At 44.1% G+C, this 22,775-nt stretch overlaps 1 protein-coding gene across 2 annotated transcripts in view; it reads left to right on the forward strand.

Moving 5' to 3' along the window:
• Window positions 1–22,775, forward strand: part of LOC138511074 (coiled-coil domain-containing protein 158-like) — a 1,345,385-nt gene that overhangs the window by 639,585 nt on the left and 683,025 nt on the right. For both annotated transcript variants that reach the window (XM_069626574.1, XM_069626575.1), the window contains exon 3: window positions 8,953–9,080. In XM_069626574.1, coding sequence (XP_069482675.1) covers window positions 8,953–9,080 — 128 coding nt within the window. The remainder of the gene's footprint in view (window positions 1–8,952; window positions 9,081–22,775) is intronic.

Below are 22,775 nucleotides of genomic sequence, written 5' to 3' on the forward strand. Positions count from 1 at the left end.
GCTATGCATTGTCTTGCTTCGGAGACAAATACCTTGCCCCTGAGCTCTCCTCCTGACCCAAAAAAAACACACCTCCACTTAAAAAAAAATACTGTTCCACTACTGCAAGAATCCTTGACCAAAAAGAAAGCTTAATCTTTTACAGCAGGATTAAATGGACAGGGAAAATCCTTGGCAACAAGAAAAACAGTCCCATGAATAAAGTGGGGGGTTGGAAAGTGACAAATAAAGACAATGAATTATCGACTTCACAAGAACAAAAAATACGGCATTCGTTAATTGACAACACATTTGCGGTTTGACACTTTTCAACTATCCCTTATTTGAACCCTTGATTTTGTACTAATTACTAACTAACTAACTACAACGATTATTTGTCGTGCAACGCTAACCCAAAGGTGTCAGGGCGCTCACAAGATGGAAACGGACAAAAAACTGAAAGACAGCATACAGCTGTACACAAGAAATATATGTACTAAATCAAGAAGACATTCCCGAGTGTCAGGGATTGTGTTTGTTGTTTAGTGCATGTGTTAATGTGCATGTGAATAGTCACTTAGGCATTTGCAAAATGCCAAAACATTGTTACTCTAAGAGAGAAAGGGGAGCTGGGAGCCGTCTTGCATTGGCATGGCAACTGGCCGAAGCACCGTCCTTGCCTTGAGTTGTTTCCAGGTGGGCTGTGCTTAATTCCGCCATTTCATACTATCAGCAGTGTTGCGACGTTGGGCTTCTTTTTCCCCCAAAGTCGCTTATAATTTTTTCAGGTCGCTTTTCTCCAAAATGTTGTTCAAAGAGTTTTCATTGAGTAATTGGCGACATTTTGACAGTATCTACTTGTTATGTACCATTTTGGGCGCAGGGCACGCTTAGATTCCCCCTTCCCCCTCCCCATTTTCTAATGCGTATGTTGTATCTGATTTTGTATTTGCCTCCATTTTAAACCACATAATTCTGGTTAGTTACGTTAAGATTAGTTGTGCAAATGGGGAGGAGATGGATGTGTCAACTTTTAGCAAGAAAACAAAAATCGAACTGGGGGCTTTAGCCAAAGCACTGGTTTGTCTAAAAACATTGGCAATGTTGGACACAAACATCTTGGCATCTGTAGAAAAACAACTCATGTAGCAATACACAGCACATCTCAAATCAGTGGTACCTGGGGGGCGAATGCCACTTTAGAATACACCTGTTGACACACCCCAGCATACAGCTACTAATGTGTGCAGAGAAAGACCTAGTCGTCCCAAAAGCGACAGTGACACATTTTCCCCACGGCTAAGGGAGCATTCTATTCAGAAACCGTTTTCAAACTGTCACACATTCTGTGGCAGCATTGGAAGATTGTAGGGCATTGGCTCAAACGCGGCTGTGATTAAGAACTCCAGACTAATGGGGGGTGAGGATCACTGGAGACATTGCTAACAATGAAGCATTTAAGAATAGACTGTGTTCACTCGACAATAAAACAAAGATTAATACGCACCAGACTTACAAAGTGCACTTAAAACGTCTGTGTTCAGGATCACTTGAAACTCCCACTCTCTCTATCACCACCCACCCTAGCCCACCACCACTCTCCTTACCCTCACCTACCCACATCCCACTCTCTAGCCCCACCCACCTTGCCCCACTCTCTCTAGCCCCGCCCTCCCTCCAGGTTCTAGCACCACCCACTCTACCCCAACCCTCTCTACCCCAACCACCCTACCCATACTCTCTACCCCAACCACCCTACCTGCATTCTCTCTACCCCCACCCACCTACCCTACCACCACCCTCTCTACCTCCACCCACCCTATCCCCACTCTCTCCACCCCTCCTACCCTACTCACACTCTCTCTACCCCCACTCCCTTACAACTCCTATCACATGTGATGGTTGTGTTTTGTTTGGGCTATGTAATGTGTCACCCCTTCTGGGAGCATGGTATCTCCCAGGAGCTCATGGCAGTAGCCACGTGACTATGCTAAATAAAAGGACTGAGCGGTTTTGCGCTCTTCAGTCTCAGAGTGACTGCAGACGGTGTCATGTGTTGTGATTTAGCAGCACCATGGTGGTGCTGCGTAGCTGACAGAGGGCCTGCCCTGCAGGGCCCTCCATCATGACAGTGCCCCTGCAGGCAACGCTGTCCACCATGGCTGACAGCCATATCTGTAGAGCCCCTGCCGGGCAACTCTACTCTTAGGAGGTGGTGGCCCTCCTGGACAACACCGGCGTTGTCTGGCCCTGCAGGCCTGGGTGCCCCCAGGCCAAGGAGGAGCCTGGTTGCCCACGGGCTGACTGGGTGCCCCCAGTCTGGAGCTGTCTGTTGGGTGTCCCCAGCCAAGATCCCATGTCGGGTGATCCCGACATGAACAGGGTGATCCCTGTCCTTGGTAACGCTGCATAACTGCAGCCCATGTGTCGCTGCGTGACCACAGCCCGTGTGCCACTGGGTGCCCCCAGCATGTCAGCTGGGTGCCCCCACCCTTGGTCCACCTGATCTGGGTGCCCCCAGACCAGGACATTACATTGGCGACGAGGAGTGAGGGCCCCCCGTGCCCCATACTGGAGGTGGTGTGCTCGCCATGAAGAAGGAGGAGGAGCCTGCCCGACCGCGTGGCTGTCCGGCGTCCCCCTGGCTGGGCCCTGTGAGGGGTCTGTGGCGGCTCGAGCAGCAGGCGGCATCTGCCTCGGAGGTTCACCCAACCCCCAACAAGAAGAAGGAAAATGCCTGGCGGCCCGTGCCATATGAAGAGGCCCCTGTTACCCGGGGCTCAACGGGTTAACGCTCATGAGCCCCCTCCGTTGGAAAGGCGGAGTTTGACTGGGCAAGGGAGTTATGGGGCACGTGTGCGGTAAGAGTCAGTCCTTGCTTGGTTGTACGAGAATAAAGAAGTTCCTCCTATCTCTCCATGTGTGCGTCCTTCATTAGGCCTAGATCCCTAGGCAACATTTGGCGACGAGGATTTCTCCCGCACACTGGAGTCCTCCTCCTGCAGCAGTCCGCTGCTTTCCACTCCCGCGTGGTGGGCAACCCAGCGATCCTCCTCCTGCTCCTCCTCCGCGCAACACAGCAGTCCGCCGGATCCGCCTCGCCGGACCTCCTCCTCCGAAGCTCCGCGGAAGCGATCCCGCCCGCGCCTCCATCCTATACCCTGCCCGTCGACGCCTGGCCGGAAAGGGGCCTGAATCGGCAGAAGCGGTGGACCCCCTTTGCCGGACGCCGGGTGCACGTGGGCTCGTTCTAGGCCCGACTACCTCGCCCCACGCGCCGCCTACACACGTGCGGGCCCAGTCTCCCAGGCGCCATGAGCACCCCACCCTCCAACCCTGGGTCCAGCCAGGGCTCTCCTCAACTACCGCGGGTGGCGAAGTCGATACAACTACGCCTCCCCCCGCCGTTCACCATGACTCCTCAAGCCACCAAAGGCCCCAGGTGGACCGACTGGATGGATGATTTTCGTCATTTCGTGAGAGGATCCGGCGACGGGGACTCCCCCAACATGAGAGACATTTTCCTCAACCCCGCGGACTACCTCTCACGACACCCCGTAGGGGCCCCGCTCGCGCGGAAGGGTGACGTCGCCTATGTGCAATATGTGGCAGCCCAATCGCTGCCTCCGGCGTTGTCCCTTGAAAGAGTAGCCGCCGCATCAGCAGCCGATCCAACGACAGCTCTGGCGATCAGCCTCACGACGGCCAGCAAATGGAAAGACCACCACAGAGCCATCCTAGCGCACCCTGGGGTGAACAAACAAGAAATCGAGCGGCTAGCCCGAGTACATGGTGAACTTGCGGTGAAGGACAACAATATTCTGCTCAGAGGGTGCAGGATCGTCATCCCCGCCACACTCAGGAGCGAGGTGGTCAGCATAGCGCACGAAGGCCACAGAGGAGCCGAGAACACAAAAAAGCAGCTCAGGTGCCACGTGTGGTTCCCTCTCCTGGATGCAGCGGTTGACGAGTGGGTAAGGAACTGCCACGCCTGTCAGTGCACAGCCCCTGCCGAACGGCCGCCCCCACTCCAGTATACTCAAATACCTGATCACCCATGGGAACGAGTAGCCATGGATTTCTACGGGCCGACCGAAGCGGGTGACTACATCTTACTCTTCATAGATGAGCACTCAAGGTTCCCGATAGCCAAGGTGGTCAATTCCACGGCGTTCACTCAAGTGGCGGCGACGATAGAAGAGGTTTTTAGCGAGTGGGGGATCCCCAAATGGGTCAAGTCCGACAACGGACCACCATTCTGTGGACATGAGTTTGGGACACTGGCAGAGCACCTGGGGTTCAGGCACATGAAGATCACACCTCGCCACCCCCAGGCAAATGGAATGGCCGAGCGCTTCATGGCGTCGATCAAGAAGACTATACAGAGGGCACGGCTTGACGCAGTCGATACACACCAAGCGCTATGCCGTCTGTTAAGAGACTATAGGAACACTCCTCATGAGGTCACGAATAAGACGCCCGCCGAGCTCATGTTCCGATATGAGGTGCGAACCCGCATCCCAAGAAGTACGGCGCAGGTAGAGCCGGCTGACCATGATCTGCTCCAGAGAGACGCGGTGGCAAAAGAAAATGCGAGGCTCCGCACCGATGCACGGAGAGGAGCGGTGCCGCCGGAGTTCCAGGTAGGAGATGAAGTCCTGGTGCAACAACCGACGGCTAGAAAGACAGACCCGCGGTTTGCTCCAAGCCCCATGAGGATAGTTGCAGTGAAAGGGACGATGGTAACGGCTGAAGACCAGAATAGGGCCGTCACCAGAAACTGTCAGCAGTTCAGGCAATACGCAAGAAGAGAAAACACAGAAGGACCTCAGCGGGCACTCTCACCAGAACCAAGGTTGCAGAGGGATGATGAATGGTTTCCCCCCGGAAGGAGACCCCGGGGACATGAGCCAGAGTGGAGCGACTGAAGAGGAGCCAGATCCTGGGACTCGAGGTGAGAAGCCGAGACGACTCATAAGGAAGCCGATGAGACTTGTTGAAGAGTGTTGAGTTATTGTTTGGACACAGAGTGTCAAGTTGATGTTTGGACATATTGTTCGGGGGTAGTGTTACCCGGGGCTCAACGGGTTAACGCTCATGAGCCCCCTCCGTTGGAAAGGCGGAGTTTGACTGGGCAAGGGAGTTATGGGGCACGTGCGCGGTAAGAGTCAGTCCTTGCTTGGTTGTACGAGAATAAAGAAGTTCCTCCTATCTCTCCGTGTGTGCGTCCTTCATTAGGCCTAGATCCCTAGGCAACAGCCCCCATGCGGCGTTGGCCGCAACAAAGGTGGAAGCGGCGTCAGCCGTTGAGAGGGGGAGGCGGAGCTGAGCCCCCCACCCCATCGTGAAGAGGGAAGATGCCCCGCGGCCTCTGCGGCAACTGGGAGGAGGCGGGTCGTCACCCGCAAAGGAAGGAGAGGTATGCCCCCCCTGCGGCACAGCAAGACCAGCGATGGTGCAGCGGGGAACTGCACATCCTCACGCGGCCACTCCAAGCAGCCGAATGGAGCGGGCAAGGCCACGTGTGTATGCGGCTTGACCTGGAGGAGTGAGTGCGAGTGGAGCTTCATCGACCCGGCTCCCCAAGGATGTGCAGGTGAGGCGCAGGACAATGAATATGCTCCATGTCAGAGCTGCGGGTGATAAAGGACGAGGCAGCCAATGTATTCCCGGGCCCTGCGGCGGTGAGTTGTGCTGTGCTCCATGTCTTTTTTTTGTTTTGTTTGAACTCGCTCCTTGTCGGATCATGCTTATAAGCATCGCCCCATGCTTGGACCAATGCTCTACGCCATGGATGAAGGAGGGAGTTTGCAAGGACCTCCAAAGACGCATTTCAGTGGCCACCTGCACGCTCTACACGGCAGTGGGTCCCATTCCAGTGACATGGACCATCAAAATTAAGAAGAGTGAAAAGGGAGGGTTGCAGCTCTCATGAGTGCTTGTGCGCCCTCTTAGGCCTGTCGCCTAGACACCCTGCCACCAGTGTCCCCCTGCCAGCAGCCCCTATGGGAAGGAGGAAGTATAAGGAGTGGCCTGTCGTCCGTCACCAGTACCTTTCCACGGGCTGCGCCCAAATGTGTATGGACTAGGCCGATGTGGCCCCTGGGCCTCCCCAGGTGCAGTTTTGCCAGCTGTTGAACTGTGGTGTGACTGCTTTGGACTCCCAGTGGTGAAAAGCATAACTGGTTTCCCGCAACTCCACAAGTGCATAAGATGGACACGCATTAGAAATAAATAACCACTCCACCCCCACTCCTTCTAACCAACCCACTCACACACCGTTATCCACACTACCCCTACCTCCACTCTACCCCTGCCTTCTCTACTCCATCAACCCAAACCTTCCCTCTCAACCACACCCTAGCCCTGCTCTCTCTGTCTTGGGAGGATAGCTCAGGGGCAACGTGCTCGCCTTGGAAGCAAGACGACGCAGAGCAACACAGGTTTGATCCTGGGTCCATGCTTAGAAACCTCTGGGTATTAAGTCTCTCTACCACCACCACCCACCCTACCTAATCTCCACTCTCCCTACCCCCACCCACTCTCCCTACCTCCACACACTCTACATCCCACTGTCTCTACTACCACCCACTCATCCTACCTCCATCCACCATACCTCCCCAATCTTTCGCTCTACCTCCACCCACCCAATCCCCACTCTCTCTACCTCCACCCACTGACTCTCCCATCACTCTCTCTACCCCCACCTACCCACCTGATCCCCACTCTATCTAGCTTCACCGGCCCACCCCCACTCTCTCTAACTCTACCCACCCTACCCCAGTTCTCTTCCTCCACCCACCCTACCCCAGTGTCTCTACCCCACCCACCTTACCCCCACTCTATGTATAACCACCCACCTACCCTACCCCCACACCCTCAAACCCCTATTCTCTCTACTCCCACCCACCCTACCCTCCACTTTCTCTGCTCCCACCCACCCTACGTCCACTCTCTCTAGCTGAAACCAACTCTCTCTACCACCACGCACCCTAAACCCACCCACACAACCCCCACTCACTCAACCCCACTGTTTCTGCTGCCACCCACCCAACCCCCACTCTCTCTACTCCACCCACCTTACTCCTATTCTCTCTACTCCACCCACCCTACCCCACTCTTTCTACCACTCCCCACTCTTTCTACCACTCCCCACTCTATCTACCCCCACCCACCCTACCTCACTCACCAATGCTACCCCACCCATCAAAGCCTGACTCTACCCCCACCCTCCCTACCCTCACCCTCTCTTCCCCCACCACCCCACCCCCACCTCTCTAACTCTTTCCAGCTGCCATACCCCTCTCTCTATCTGCACCCACCCTACCTCCTCTTCTACTGCCACCCATCCTACCCCCTCTCTCTAATCAACCCGACTGCCTCTCTCTTTACCCCCACCACTCACCCTACCTTCCCTTACCCCCTCTCCCTATCCCTCTCATCCTTCCTCTGACACTCTTGCTTTATTTCTTACTCTCTTCCTGCCTCGCTCACATTTCCTCTTGCTCATCATCATGGCACCATTTATCAATGACTTCCTTCCTCCCTTTCTTCCCCTTCTCATTCTGCACCCCTTATCACATTCTCTGAAACTTTGCATTCTCCTCCTTGCACCCAGGTGCCTATAAAAACAACATGCAAAGAACAGCAAATGCCAAAACTATTGGCATTGCCAATGATTGTTTGTTATAAGTCCTCACATACACTAACATTGAGAATAACCATTGAGAATAAGGCCCACCTCAAACGTACTCTGTGGTTTTAGAATGAGATTTATTAATCTACGTATGAAGCTGTTTTTAATTATTATTAAACTGCTTCAGGTTAACTTGTGGCGTGTGGACGGTCTGTAGATCTGTGCAAGTCACTTAGGGAGCTGCTCTCTGTCATCCTGTTAGTGTCACTGAACCTGATGGGTCAGTCAGAGGAAGCACACAATGTTAGCGTTGTGCACATATGTGGGACCATGTCCTGAAATATGCTAGGATCAGTACAAAGTGCACAGTATGCCCTCCTGGAGTGACACCCAGCTTCACCTGCCTCAGCATGAAGGTATGCAGTAATGTGCCCAGCCTGGATCTCAAGGGCACCCGAATGCTATGTGAATCCCCAGACTGTATCCTCCATCATGAGGGTGTCCGCATCCCCCTTCTGATTAACTGATGGGCACAGGTCGCCGTGCACAAATCCTATCAACCCACTTCCCTTTAAAATGTGTCCTGCGCTAGTTCTAATTCATCACCATCCCTGGTGCAGCTCACTAATAGCTGGCATAAGTGGCATCATTCGGCGTAGGGATGGTCCCCATTACGAGTTTGGTGGGAATGCAGCAGTAATTCCGTGCAATTACCACAGAACTCATCTTCCATTACCGCCCCCTGCAGAATAATGAATGGTGGTAAAGCCATTTTAATCCCCATCTTTGGAGTCCATGGGACTCCAGAAGGAATTTGGCAGATTTACTGTGATTGGTAATTCTGCTGCAGGAAATCAGTCGATTTTTGGCCTTACAGTGGAGGAGGTGCCGCCAGCATTTTGCTGGTGGTAATCCACCACTTCAACATTAACTCTCAGAATTTGGCGGTGGGGTAAAAGCGGCAGTAATTCCGTTACCACCAACACATTTGCAGCTGTGGAATTGCTGCCACTTTTTTTTTACTGAACTGCTGAACTAGTAATGTCGTACATAGACTTGGGGGTGCATGCAGGGAATATAATTTAATCAGCAATAAACAGATGTTGGCTGGCTTGTACAAATAGTAGCCATTTATTTTATTTTATTTCTGTAGGAGATGATTACATATTAATCCACTTCCTCGTGGGAACCATTTCTACCAATCAGTGAATTATTGAGTCCCCACATTAGGAGAACTTATGTTAAGTCCATATGTCTTATTATTTTCTAACTTTGGAGTCCAAGTGCTTAATTAACAACGATAGTAAATTGTATACCTTTCTGTTCTTCTCATCTAGGATCAAGGGGCCTTCGTATAGCACCAGTCAGTCACATGCAGAGACCAAGCAGGGCAGAAATGCTGGAGACTATAAGGACATCTGAAGTGGAGCTGGATAGGTTATTACCAGACTACAATCGGAAAGAGGTAATTATTCACTAAATCGCTAGAATCAAGGTCCATACAAGCACATCAGCCATACCAGTGATGCTTGAGTGTTGATTCATGGTGAGGGGGGCATAAAGTACCAGAAAGTGCCTGCGAATAATATTTGCAAGAGCTTTTCCTCGCTGTAACATACCCCCCCCCCTCCACCTCTCAACCCTGGCAAAGATACAGGAGTAATGTTCCCAGAATAGTAAATTGCAGGGTAGAGCCACCCACGTTTGCAGATTCATGCACTTGAGTCCCCTCTGTGGAAGGTTCATCATTTGAAGAACAAAGCGCACAACAAATACTTGCTGGACCAGGTCAAAGAAGTGCAGATATCACCCGCAAGTTAGGCTTGCAGGAGGCATTTATAATGGATTCCTATGGAATCCGCTTGCTTTCCGGATGCCATGAGAATACACTTGTTTTACACTAGTATGAATATGTCATGCTGATGCAACATCATTCCTTTCTTTTGCTGGCACCTGTTTTATAGCCTGAAGGGAGAATAACTATTGCATGTTGTGCATCATACCCAGTGCTGGAAATAAAAAGAAAACATCTGGCAACCATCCACTCGTGCGGGAGTGACGATGGGGGTGGGGCAGGGGTGGAGTCGGGGCTGAAAAGTGCTAGGCTAACCAGATCAAGGCTCCCTTCGTTACCCAACCTGGATGTATGCATATATATATATTTTGAAAATGAAGTTTGGGGTGTTAAGGAGAGTCCCTCTGCGACATAGATTCATGAACCTCGAGTGTCTATTGTTCAGGTTGATTATCCTGTCGCATTGGAAGTAGCCGAGGAGTGAACCCCCTGCTCCTGTTACTGTTAATGAAAATGTATTGCCACTTCACAAATTGCACAAGGACATTTTATTCAAAATTATGCCCTGACATGTTTCGGCCCCTCGCTTTTCTCAAAACCGGACATACTCCCAATAGCTGATGGGCTTAATTCTTGTAATTGCTGAAGTTATTCACAAAAACGACTGGAATTCTGGGATAATCCCTTTTCCCAATTAAATGTAGCTTCATTCTCCTCGCGGCGGCATTGCTGACAACAAACTGGAGGAGAACGAAGCTCCATGTAATTGGGAAAAGGGATTATCCTGGAATTCCATTGTTTTTTGTGAATAACTTCAGCAATTACAAGAATTAAGCCTGTCAGCTATTGGGTATATATCTGGTTTTGTGAAAGGCCAGGGGCTGAAACACATGTAAACCTCAGAACATAATTTTGAATACATTACATGGCCTGTGGTAGCGTCCATGTAGTTATGGTTAAATTGCTAATCCCATAGGAAGAGCACTTTTTGGGTGGCTTATAACTTTGCTCTCTCTAGACCACTCCTCACCAAACTTTGCAATAAAAGTATATGGCCCACTCTGATTTTATTTGCAAAGTTTGGTGAGGTTTGGTCCAGGGGGGGCAAAGTTATAGGGGGGGTCCCAAAATGTCTTTTCTTCCCATAGACATAATGGGAAAAGACTTTGCTCACGCCTACAGCTCAAACCGCTGGATGGATTTCCACCAAATTTGCCGCAGGAGTGGCGGCTTAGTCCCAAAAGCGTGCTTTTGTTAATTTGGTGTAAATCCGTCCAGTAGTTTTCTTTTAAATGACCAAAATGTAAGGCAAAAAAATTTGTGATATCTATGTCCGCTCCGCGGACACACTTCCCTGTTTACTCCGCGGACAGGAGACCGATTGGTTAATCGATTTGCGTCATGTCAGCAGACACACAACATGTTCGCTGATTGGCTGGAGGGAGGCGTGAGGTGCGTCACATTGTTTCAATGCGCCCGCCATCTTGGATCCGCAACGGCGAACAGCGGCAAAATGCAATTTTGGGGAGTGTGTTGGTGTGCAGGTGTGCTTGGGGAGGGTTGGGGAGTAAGAGATGGGTCAAATACTGTATTTGTTTAGGTGGCAGGTGCCATTGATGTGTTTGCCATGTCAGCGGTCTTCGTGGCTGTCGCGGACATAATAAATGCACTACTAGCTATTTTACTTTAGTATGATGTTGGTTTTGGGTTGTTAGTAGAGCATTGATTGCAATTAATATCCCCTATAATCAGCCCACATACCACAGTCAACATGTTTGGTAGCATAATTGTGTTATGCTGCGGTGGTTGTGGCTAGGGCCTAGGGTCTTGGGTGCATGGCCGAAGGCTTTAGGCCATAGACCATGCACCCAAGACTCTAGGTCCTGGCCACAACCACCGTAGCATAACACACCCATAGAATCAAACACCCAGCAAATATCCACAACCCAAAAGTTTGTGTACTGTTTCATTTGTAGAGTTTGTATGTGAAGTTTTGGCTATACTATGCAGTTAAGATTGTAGAGTTTGTAACAAGGACTGTGTCATAAGATACCCATGGAAGTAAACATTTTAGATTGTGGTGTATGGTTAGATGTTTGCTTGAATGGGTGTGTTATGCAGCAGTGTTTGTGAGTCCATTTATTTTATTTTTACTGGTTGAGTTTTTTGTGGTTGTATGCAGTTCTTTCATGACATGGATAATTGGACCAGACATACTTTTTCGATCTCTGTGATAAAAGAAAATATCATATGTTAGATTAGGTTGCTATGAGTTATTGCATTGCATAATAGACATTTCTGTATTTTCTTGACCCTCATATTCAGTACTTTACAAGTACTATAGTTCAAACCAGTGTACTTTGCAAATTGCTCAGTTTCTGCGTTTGTTTTCTAAATCGTTGGGTATGTGGAAAAAAGAATCCATGCTGGATTAAAAAAAAAACTTCTATGTTGTGGTACAATATATTTCTTTCATTGTTTTACTGTTTATTTCTTGTTTCTTGCTAATCTATCTGTTGGCTTGTTGCAGATTTTTGGGGCAACTAGATACCTGTTGGTGTATTCTAATTGTTTATTTCTACTTTTATGCTATTCATCTAACTGTTGGGTTGTTGCAGATTTTTTGGGGCAGTAAGATACCTGTTGGCGTATTCTAACTGTATATTTCTTGTTTAATTTTAATAGTATTTATTTATCTGTTTGCTTGTTGCAGAATCTTGGGGCAGTTAGATACCTGCTGGCGTATTCTGTGCATTTCTTGTTACATTTTAGTGGTATTTATTTATCTGTTTGCTTGTTGCAGAATCTTGGGGCAGTTAGATACATGTTGGTGTACTCTAATTGTGTACAGTTTTGAAGTTAAAGTTTTGCTTATGTTCATACACAAATTACGTATTACATTTTGGGTTCAAGAATATTAAGTATGCGTTTACAAGATTTGCTGATAATCTCTGCTTTAGAGTCATGGTACTATCATTACATTCGAACCATCCACAATTGTTTTTGATATATGCAGTGTAGTGATCTGCATTGGTTGTGGCTCCAGCTTGGTAGATTATACCTATTGTTGTGAAGGTTTTCTTACCAAGTGATACTTGACCATGTGTGAATCCAGTCATCTTACAGTTGTTTTTGGTACCATCTGCATTGTAACATAAAAGCATTACTATTACATATTTACTATGTGTCTGTATTTGTAAGGTGGTGCGATTATCTGAATTGCAGGTAGTACATAATCTGCCATGGTTTGCATTTTGTACAAGTTGCTGAAATGGAATGGATTCACAGTTAGGTATGGATACATACATGAAACGTTCATTAGGGACTTGTTCCTGTGCCACATGACTGCAGAGAGTAAATGTATGTTTCCACATGTATGAAATCTGGAAGATTTCATTTTTAGGCATGTTTTTGTTTTCCAGTACTTGTAGTAAGTACATTAGAAATTCTTGTGGATCTTCTTGTGAGTTTATAGTGAATTTGACCATTCCAGCACAGTAGTCCAATTCTTGTCGTATTCCATGAACACTGTAAGTGTTGTCAGGATTGTTGGTTGCATGAAGGACTAACATTTGCAAAGACAATTGGTCTGTACTGTGTATGTAAATGTTGTCAATAATTGGTGGCATTTGGACAAAGAGATCCTTGTCGAAGTCAATTGTTCGGAGTGTGTATTGCTTCTTTGAAGAAGTAGTAGAGTTAGTTTGACCAGTAGATTCTTCTTTGGTTGTGGTACATGATGAAGTCTTAGTTTCTTTTTTCTTCTATGGAGGAATTGCATTGCGATCCTGTATCGTTTCAGTTTGAAGTAGTTTTCTTTTAGAAAGTTTTGCTTTTTGTGGAACAGGATAGGTTTTTAGATGGGGGGGTGTAGAGTAAACGCAGTATATTGTATTCTAGAATGCAAGGAATATCAGCATTTACTTTACTTGCATCAAAGTTGATTAGAAATAGCCTGTCAAGTGTACGTAAGCGTGATAGTGCTACATAGCTCATGCCTTCTTTAAAGATCGTGCTGCCAATATCTATCAATCCTTTATCTAGGGTAAGACGTTGTGATTTGGGAATGGTAACTGCGTATGCTAGAGTTAGAGAAAATTGTTCTCTGCGTACATACATGTATTTGAAAAGACGGAAGCGGGCTGTTGAGCATCCTATCCTTTTAACTTCCGATAGTTTGTCAAAGAGAATATAGACAAATTGAATGTTGTTGTCACGTGGGTATGTTTGAAAGCCAACAGCTGTACCAAGTGCTCCTCATCAAGGTTACGTTTAAGCATCACTCTTCGGTTTAAAGATCATTTTAATATTTTCTCCAAACCAGCTGTGTTGGAGATAGAGTTTTCTAAGGTATTTAGTCTTGTTGTGTCTTGTTGACACATGGATAGTGTCATACCATGTACGTCCAGTTTATCTGTGGAGCACATTTCAATTATTGGTTGCATTTATTTTCAACATTGTTTCATTGAATTTTGAACAGCTTGCAAGAGTTGGCATCAAGGACATACAATTGACATTTTTGTGTGCTAATTGTTCCATGACATCAGTTGCACATGACTTCTGGCCATAGAGTGCATGGATGTACCTGGATTTTAATATTGATTGTGCTTCTTGAGATAGTACACCAACTCTAATACTTTTTAAAATGTTGGCGTATGTGAGGTCTGTAGACTGGCACATGTTTTCTCTTAATTCTCTGTATTGGAAATGTTGCCAAAGGTTGACATTTCCTATGCTGCCAAGAGTTTTACGGCACAGTTTGTGCACTAAGGTTTTAAAAATAGGTTCACCTTTCACTGGTGTCAATTGAAGAAGATCTCCGAAAACAATAATGTGTTTTCCTCCAAAGAGCTGTTCGTAGTATGTTTTGAGGGACTCTTGTAATCTGAGGTGAATCAAAGCCAACATTAGTTTGGAGACCATGCTTACCTCATCTATTAGCAGCATTTTTATATGTTTGAAAACTCTGCGTAGTTCCATTGCAGCTTCTGTGGAAAGTTTGTAATAGTCTAATTTCTTTTGGTGTGCTACTGGAAGGACTAGTAATCAGTGTAAAGTGACACCGCCTATGTTGTAGGCAGCTAAACCTGTGGGGGCAGTTACAACAGCTGACAGTTTGTTGTTTGTCAACTGTTGGAGAAACTTGCTGAGGATTTTGATTAAGAATGTTTTGCCTGAACCAGCTTCACCACTCACGTATAGTAGTATAGGTTTGTAGTCTTGGCAGGTACAGTTTTTCTTTTCATTTTGCACACCATGTTCCATTTGTTTTGTTATTTCTTGGAAAATGCTACGCTGCTCCTTGTTCAGTTGTGATTTCAGTACAGTGAAGTCTTCTGTAGCTTGTTCATACTGACACATGGTGCTTTCTACTTATGTCATGGCTAATTCTGCCTCATTTGCTATTAGTGGCTGTCCAAGTGGTTCTTCGCTTCCTGTTACAGAAGGTTGACTACTGTCGGGATTGCCCACTTCTAGTTGGGCCTGGAGTTCTTCTTCGTGTTTCTGTTCATTGTGCAACATTGTTTTGTACTGTGTAAAGTTTACGTCTGTTATGGTGCTTTCATTTGCTTTGCAAGCCTCTTCATAGGAGTCATATGTGTCCAGTACTCTTCTTCTTTTCTCCATGGTTTAAAAAGTTGTAGCAGGGACATGTAATACAGTACCTTATGTTGAGGAGTTTGTAATGACAATTTGATATGATTAATTAACCTGCATTTGATAAGTTCCACTAAGCTGCCTTCACAATTTACAACTCTGTATCTACCTTTCATTTCATCTGGTTTAATATTATTTTTGTATGTGAAGTTTTGGGCTACATGGTAGAGACACATGGTTTCCAAAGTGGTACTCCTGTTTGGGTAGTATGTGTCTAGTAAATTGTTTTTCAAAATGCCTTGGCTGTTGGGATCATTTTTGGTTATTGTTTCTATGTCCTCATATGATTTGAGAACTCTTTTTCTAGATTTAGCAGGACCAGACTTAGCCATACTATATTGTCAGATTTTCCGTACAAGGTAGTACCGGTTAAACGGTCTGCAGCTTCATAGCAGCCACATTCTCTATGAGAGAGTATTTTTATGCCTAAGCTGTACAATTTCTGTGATAGTGTTTTGTCAGATGATATGTCATCCCAGAGGTCCTGAAGTTCTGTTTTCTCTGCTTTGGTTACGTAGGCTGTGACATATCGTGCAACTGCAGTGGAATTGTCTGCAATGTACTGCACATCTATGTTTGCATTCCATAGGAGGCCATTGATTGCATTGTAATCATTGATGTATTTGGATTATTCTGTTCCTTTTTTTTTTTATTGTATTTGGTTAAAAACCTTTACAAAGAAAATTTTTTTTCATACAAAACAGAATTTTCACCAGTTCATTTTCCCATTTTGACATGAATCACATACATTATATATGCTACCTAATTAAAAAGAATTTGTGCATAGCTAAACAACATTCCTACATATACATACATTATATATGCTACCTAATTAAAAAGAATTTGTGCATAGCTAAACAACATTCCTACATGTATCACATACCATATAAGTATTTATAGCTCATCTTATATCATTTATATCCTTTAGCTCAGATTCAATAATTATTAAAACAGATAACAATCTTAGAATGAGTTTAGTACTTTCACCAAGCATGCATCGCTGCCATAGTACTTCACGCGATAGGTTTGAGTTAGAGATTATATAGTTCCCAAACTTCGATAGTCTCAACATTTCAAAATGTTCACAGTAGATAACTAGATGTTTAAGAGACTCAAGAGAAAACATATCCTTACAAAAACGGCAAAGACCATTGTTAGATTCTTTATCAGAGATGCCCCATTTACACAATCGTTCATATGTGTGAAATACATTCAATTTGAACCGTAAATAAATATTACGACCTATAGCAGAAGGAAACTGTGTAATATAACCAGCTCTATCTCCCAATTTTCTTCTGAATTGGGCAAATTCGTAGTATGAGCGGTAAGACCCAATTCTATCAGCCTGACAGCTCCAGTAGTAGCAATACAACTTTTGTTTGCAACTAGGTAAACCTAGTATTAAGTCATTTTTCCGGATGCCCATGAGAGCCATTAGATCGTTCATTTTTTCCGCGTATCGGGTCAGAGATTTCATACAACCCATGTGAAGAAATTCATTAAGGTCTTCATACAGTGAATTACCAGGGGGATCCAGGATTTTTGTATAGTTATTCAGGAGTCTCCAGTTCCGTTTGGCAGATATAGGGAGGATACCTAGTTCATGACGAACAATATCATTTGGGACTGATGCCGGAAGCCCCAAAACGCTTTTCCAGATCCCACCTTGAAGTGTGTCTAAGATATCGTCTATCTCATATATACACATGTCTAATATATAGAGTAGCGATGGTTCGACTTTAAGGAGGTAGAATTGGATGACAGGTAAAAGAGAAAAGCCACAATATTTACCCATAATTATTTTCATCTGTGAAATTAGAGGTTTAGATTTCTCACATATTTTCTTTTTCCACCAGATTTTTGAGTAAGCATTTGATAAAGGATACCCTAGATATTTAATTTCATGTGTAATGGTGACCCGAGTATTTTCCATGAGCCAAGTGTATGGGCAGCTCTTTTTATAACCATCCCTAAAGATGATAATTCGTGATTTGTGGTGATTGATTCTCAAGTTATGAGTATTAGCATAGCGGATGAAAGCATTTAGTTTATGCTGGAGACCAAATGGTGTTCTATCTAAAATAAGAATGTCATCAGCAAAACCAATATAGTTCAGTCTTGTACTACCAATTAAAATGGGATAGATGACTTCTTTTGTCCAACATTCCTCTATGTCACAAGTATACAGATTAAACAGTACGGCAGCCAGAGTACAACCTTGTTTCAATCCAATTTTCGATGGAATTTTGTCAGTTAACATACCTTCTTTATTAAGGCGCACTCTGTAGGTTGTGTCTGTATGGAGAAGCCGTATTAATGCGATCAAATAAGCCGGGAAACCCAACACCTCCATCTTCCGCCACAGGAGCTCCCTTAGCACGGTATCGAATGCTGAACTCAGATCGAGAGCTGCCATATAGACAGCACCTGTGTTGTTATGTTTGGAGTTCCACTCGATGTGAGATATCAGTAAAGCATTAAGAGAGCATCCCATGTTCTGACGAAAACCAGTTTGAAATTTTGACAGGATGGCATTGGTTCTCATATAGACTTGCATTTCTTCAAGGATCAGTTGGGAGAATACCTTAGAGGATGCGTCAGTTAGCGCAATCGGGCGAAAGTTACCAGGGTCATTAATAGGGCCTTTTTTATATATGGGGATGACAGTAGCTGAACACCATGAACTAGGAATTGCTTGAGAAGAAAATATCACATCAAATTTGTTTTTTAAAATGGTAGCCCACAAATGGATATCCGATCGAAAAAGACAAGCAGGGATGCCATCAGGTCCCATAGCCCTTGAAGGATTTAGTTTCTTAATTGCACGTGTTACATCTTCAATGCTCCAAGGGGAGCGAGTAGGTATTGTATTTTGAATTACAGTTTTGGAATTGTTGTGGAATACTAAAGGTAACTCGTATTTCAGCCTAATGTAGTTTGCCCACTGATCCGCTGAGATGGCATTTTCTTTCAACCCCACATTATCGCCGTTCATCAGTCTTAATAGGGACCATATTTTGCGTGTGTCGTTTTTCAAAATATGATACATCATGTTCTGATTATCTTTCACATAAAGTTGTGTTTTTAGATTTTTGACAGCAGTTTTATGTGTAGCAAGGATTGCCCTTTTATGAGAATAGTATTGTGTAGATTCCAGAGATAACCTAGATAGACGTCGTAGTTTAAAGTTTCTTAGCTTCTTTAATTTAAAGATCTCAATATCAAATTTATGTACATGATGTTTTACATCCAGTGCCGATTTTCTTTGTTTAGCTATTTGTAGTAAATGGAATTCGATCCTCTTTGAGATAAATTGATCTATATATAAAGAGTCACTCTCAGTCACTAATGGATTCAAATCAAGGTCATCTCTGAGTCGCTCTGATAGCTGATGGCATACAAGAGGGTTCCACCTCACAGATATGCCCGCTCTGTCATTCTCAACCATTTGTAGAGAACGATTAGAAGTCAATCCCCAACCTTCGATTTTTAGCTTTATCAATATCGCATTATGGTCACTAAAGCCCAAGTTTAAAACATTTACAGTGTCAATTTCCAGACAAAGATTAGATGATTTTAAAAAATGATCAATATAAGAATAATGTCCTCCCCTAGACCATGTATAAGTGAGATCCATCATTCCAGTGGGAATTATCTGAATATCCCAATTAAGAAAAAACTCCACCCATTTTCTCCCATTCATAGCAGATGTAGTATCTTTATGGGATTGCTGTCCCGGGACTATATTGTGGATTAAACAGGAGGAGTTAAAATCACCCCCCACCACCACACCAACTTCCTCATGGTGTATGAAGATACCTTCTAAGATGGAATCAAGAATATCGATGATATTATTAAGCATTATTAGCTTTCTATTCCAATAGATGCACATAAAAATGATATGTTGATCCTGTGGAGATACAGGGAATAGTTCTATAACTAATACATTGGAATCTTTATAAACCAGCCTGGTTGGGGATTTACAGGCGTTGTTTACTAAAATTGCTAGGCCACCTGAGGGCCGACCCTTATTCCCTCGAGTAGCAGGTTGTGAGTAACAGACAAAACCTTCGACAGATAATTGAGATACATACATAGTTTCCTGTAGTAGAACTATAGCAGGGATCTTGTCGCTCTCGCATGAACCCCACCATCTATTAAAGTTCGCAAGCCCACAACAATTCCAAGACAAACATACAAATGATTGTTGATGATATGCCGGGCTAGGAAGATGGATTCGTCGCTGTTAATTGCGAGGCTGAATGTATGCCCGACAATGCAGCAGCCATTGCTATTATCTGTCGGACCAGATCACCATTAATTTGTTGTGGCATTGATTGCATCATTTTCTGGTCAATTGTGGATGTTGGTACCAGTGGCTTATCCAAAAAGACCCTTGCATCTTCATCAGATTGGATCAAAAAAGCAGTTAAGCCAATGGAAACAAAGTTTTCCTTCTGTTCCCAGATAAGTTTCATAATCAGTCTTGAATATAGGACACAGGTCATCCTGTTGTTATTTTTATCTGCAGGTCTTACCCAGTCTATATCATCAGATCTCAGAGTTCGCAGGCAAGGTATTGTGTGGAAAGCTTTTAGCAGGGAAGAGCGATTCAAGTTTTGTTTAACATTAACATTCGGATCACTCTCCCAGCCAAGTATGTATGGAGGTTCGCGTATGGATTCAAATTCATTATGAACCGTCTTATGATTGTTAATGGGAGAATCTACCATTTTATGATTTGTCGTTTCCGCCAATGTCAGATTAGTATTTTCATTAGATGACTTGACTATGGGAGGTGGAATATTAGACCCCGGATCAACTATAGGGTCCTCCTTAGGTTCCTGGGATCGCAACAAGTCCCCACCCAATACACCCAACATCCAGGGTTCGTCGGAAGAAAAATGGTGAGAGGTTTCCAGTTTAGCCGATTGTATCTTAGAGTCCCTAGATACAGTGGCATTAGTTTTCACTTTGCTAGAAGAAGTTTGTTTCTTACTTATAGGATAGAATTGAGAGAGGGACATTTGTGAACCCCCACTTATGGATTCCGGGGGATTAAAACAAGATGAGTTAGATTGGCAATCAATCTGTTCCTCATTCATATGTACATTCACCTTTTTTTTTTTTTTATTATTATTCTGTTCCTTTTATGTAATATGTGTTTTTAGGTGATTTACCTTTGACACTATGTCTGACTGAAGACATGAAGTTGTTTACTTGACCTGTTGCTGAAACTGGTCTAGGGAAACCAAAGCAGCATTTGGTGTAGTGTTTCTCTTTTTTTTATATTTGCGATGACCATATTTCCCACATGTGTGTCTTTGAAATTGTAAAATGTGTGCATGAATGTCACTATGTGTTGTTTGTGAAGGGATTTCACAAGTGACATATTTTTGGATGAACTGCAAAACAGTGGCATCCCTGTCTTGACCAAATTTAGGAGCATCTTTAATCCATAATAGCATGTGGATGTGTGGTGCTCCTCTGCCTTGGCATTCTTTTCTCCAAAAGAAGTGTTGAACTTTTCTGAGGGGAGGAACAGTCTTATTACAAAGAAAGTGTAGCATAGCAATGAAGCAATGATGGAAATAACTTGATACATTTATAGGATCTAGAGAGCAGAGTTCTCCTGGTGTTTTTATATCTATGTTTTTTTTGTTTTTGTTTGCTATGCGTAGGGAATTGTGTACATCTTCCCATGCATATCCTGCACAACTTAATGTAACAAACCAAGTGGGTGGGTTAAGGTTTCTTATCATATAGCGTACATCTCAGTGACGTCAGAACCAGTATTCTTTCGTACCACACATGTTTGTTAAAAGATTTGTAATACTTGACAGTAAAACCTCATCTTTTTCTTGCACTTTTTGTAATAATTGCATAGCTGACATATTTTGAAAATGGGTACCTGATTTTAATGTGTGTCTGACTCTGTAGCATAGAGTTGCTAGTTCACTTTCAAAGAGAAGGTAGAATATGTATTCCACGTTTTGTCTGAATCTGGGGTCGTTAGAATACATTCGTAAACAGCGATATTCTGATGCTGTTATCTATGTGGGTCTATCATCGTACCTTCCTCCTTTTCCAGTATGAAAGAGTAGAAGAAAGGGACGTGCTTTTATACTTTTTTCCCATATGCTGATTGGAGATCCTTTGGCTTGTCGCATTTAGTATGTTTCCAGTGCATCATCTATAGTGTCTTTAGAGTGTAAAGGATGAATTGTTTAATGGTCTAAAATATTCGATTCTGTAGCAGGATTTAGAAGTTCAAATTGAACAGTTTCTGGTTACTCTTGAATTATTTCCATGGTTTCTCTCAGGTTTTCTTCAACATTAATTTCTTTGTAGTATTAATTGTTGTTTTTTAAATATTGCAGGGCTTGTCTAACTTTATGTAAGTCCACGAGTTGTTGCCAATTTATTTTGTTTTGTCTTTTGCAGGTATGCCATTTACTAAGATAATTAAAGATTGATCTATTGGCTGTTGCACTTCTAGAGTGGGTACATTTTCTTTGAGATCTAATACTAAATGAACTACTTTGCCACAATTGCCTTTCACTAATCTGAGGGAGGTAATTTTGCTTTTTTTGGTTGAAGGTGTATTATTGCTTGAAATGGGTGCACTGTTTGAATTATGATGCTCTCATATAAATTTAGTTGTTGCAGGGTTTTTGGCAGTGGAAATAATTCCAAGTTATTTGTGATAGCACGTGAAGGTGTTTGGTTGTTGTCAAGTTTTGCAGTGCAGTAATTGCAAAGTATTAAGGGGTCAGTAATTTCGTATTTGTTTTCTGCTATAAGGTAGAGAGCTAATTGGAACCATTTGGAATCTTCAATGTCTTCTATTGTGTACCTAATGTCTATAGTTTTTGTGCTACTTTTATAAAAAGTCCTGCGGCAACACACACAAACATGGTTTGTTACTTCAGCGGGGGTACTTTTAAACTTTAGCATTTCTTTTTTGTATGTGTTTAATAGAAGGTTGCTATTTGTACAGTAGTTGCTAGTTTGTTGTAAAGCTATTGCATTTTGTAAGTGGGTTTCACTTCCAAAATATTTTCTCTGGATATGCTCTATTTCTTCGAGTAGTTGTTTGGCTGTACCATGTAGACGATTTGTTATTTAAATTGGCTAGTGCTAAAGAAGGACTTTTAGCATAGTAGAGTTTATGGACAAGATTTCTTATGTTGTGTTGATATCATTTTGATATGATGGAAGGTGCTTTTGCAAATAGGTCCTGAAATGCAGGCTAATGAATGTCCTTGTAGTACTGTGTATTTGCGCACTGGAGAGGCATCCATATTTTGTAGTAGTTTTATTTTGAATTTGTCTCTGCTTTTTACATACTGATTGACGAAATGGCATAAAGATTTGAAAGATTTTTTGGCAATGTTACACATTGAGATGCATGGCCATTTGTAGACTGGACGTTTTGGTTCAGTAGCATGTAGAGGTGATACTGAGTTTTCTGGGGATATTTTTGTGACCAGAGTTTCTTGTTCCATAATGGTGTTATTAAGTTTTTCATGCCTTCACCCACTGCTATGTATGGCAATTGGGTTTGTTTGCTTTTGTTTATATGCTTCTACATTACAATATGGTTCTGTGCTTGTGGTGTGACTCCATTCACCTCCACAGATGTTTAAGAAGCTATTTTTGTTGATATTGCGTTTATTGAGAAGTCTTTTTTGTAGTTTAGTAGTT

Source organism: Ambystoma mexicanum, chromosome 6p, assembly GCF_040938575.1.
Source record: "Ambystoma mexicanum isolate Mex_15411 chromosome 6p, UKY_AmexF1_1, whole genome shotgun sequence".
Taxonomy (NCBI): Eukaryota; Metazoa; Chordata; class Amphibia; order Caudata; family Ambystomatidae; genus Ambystoma; species Ambystoma mexicanum.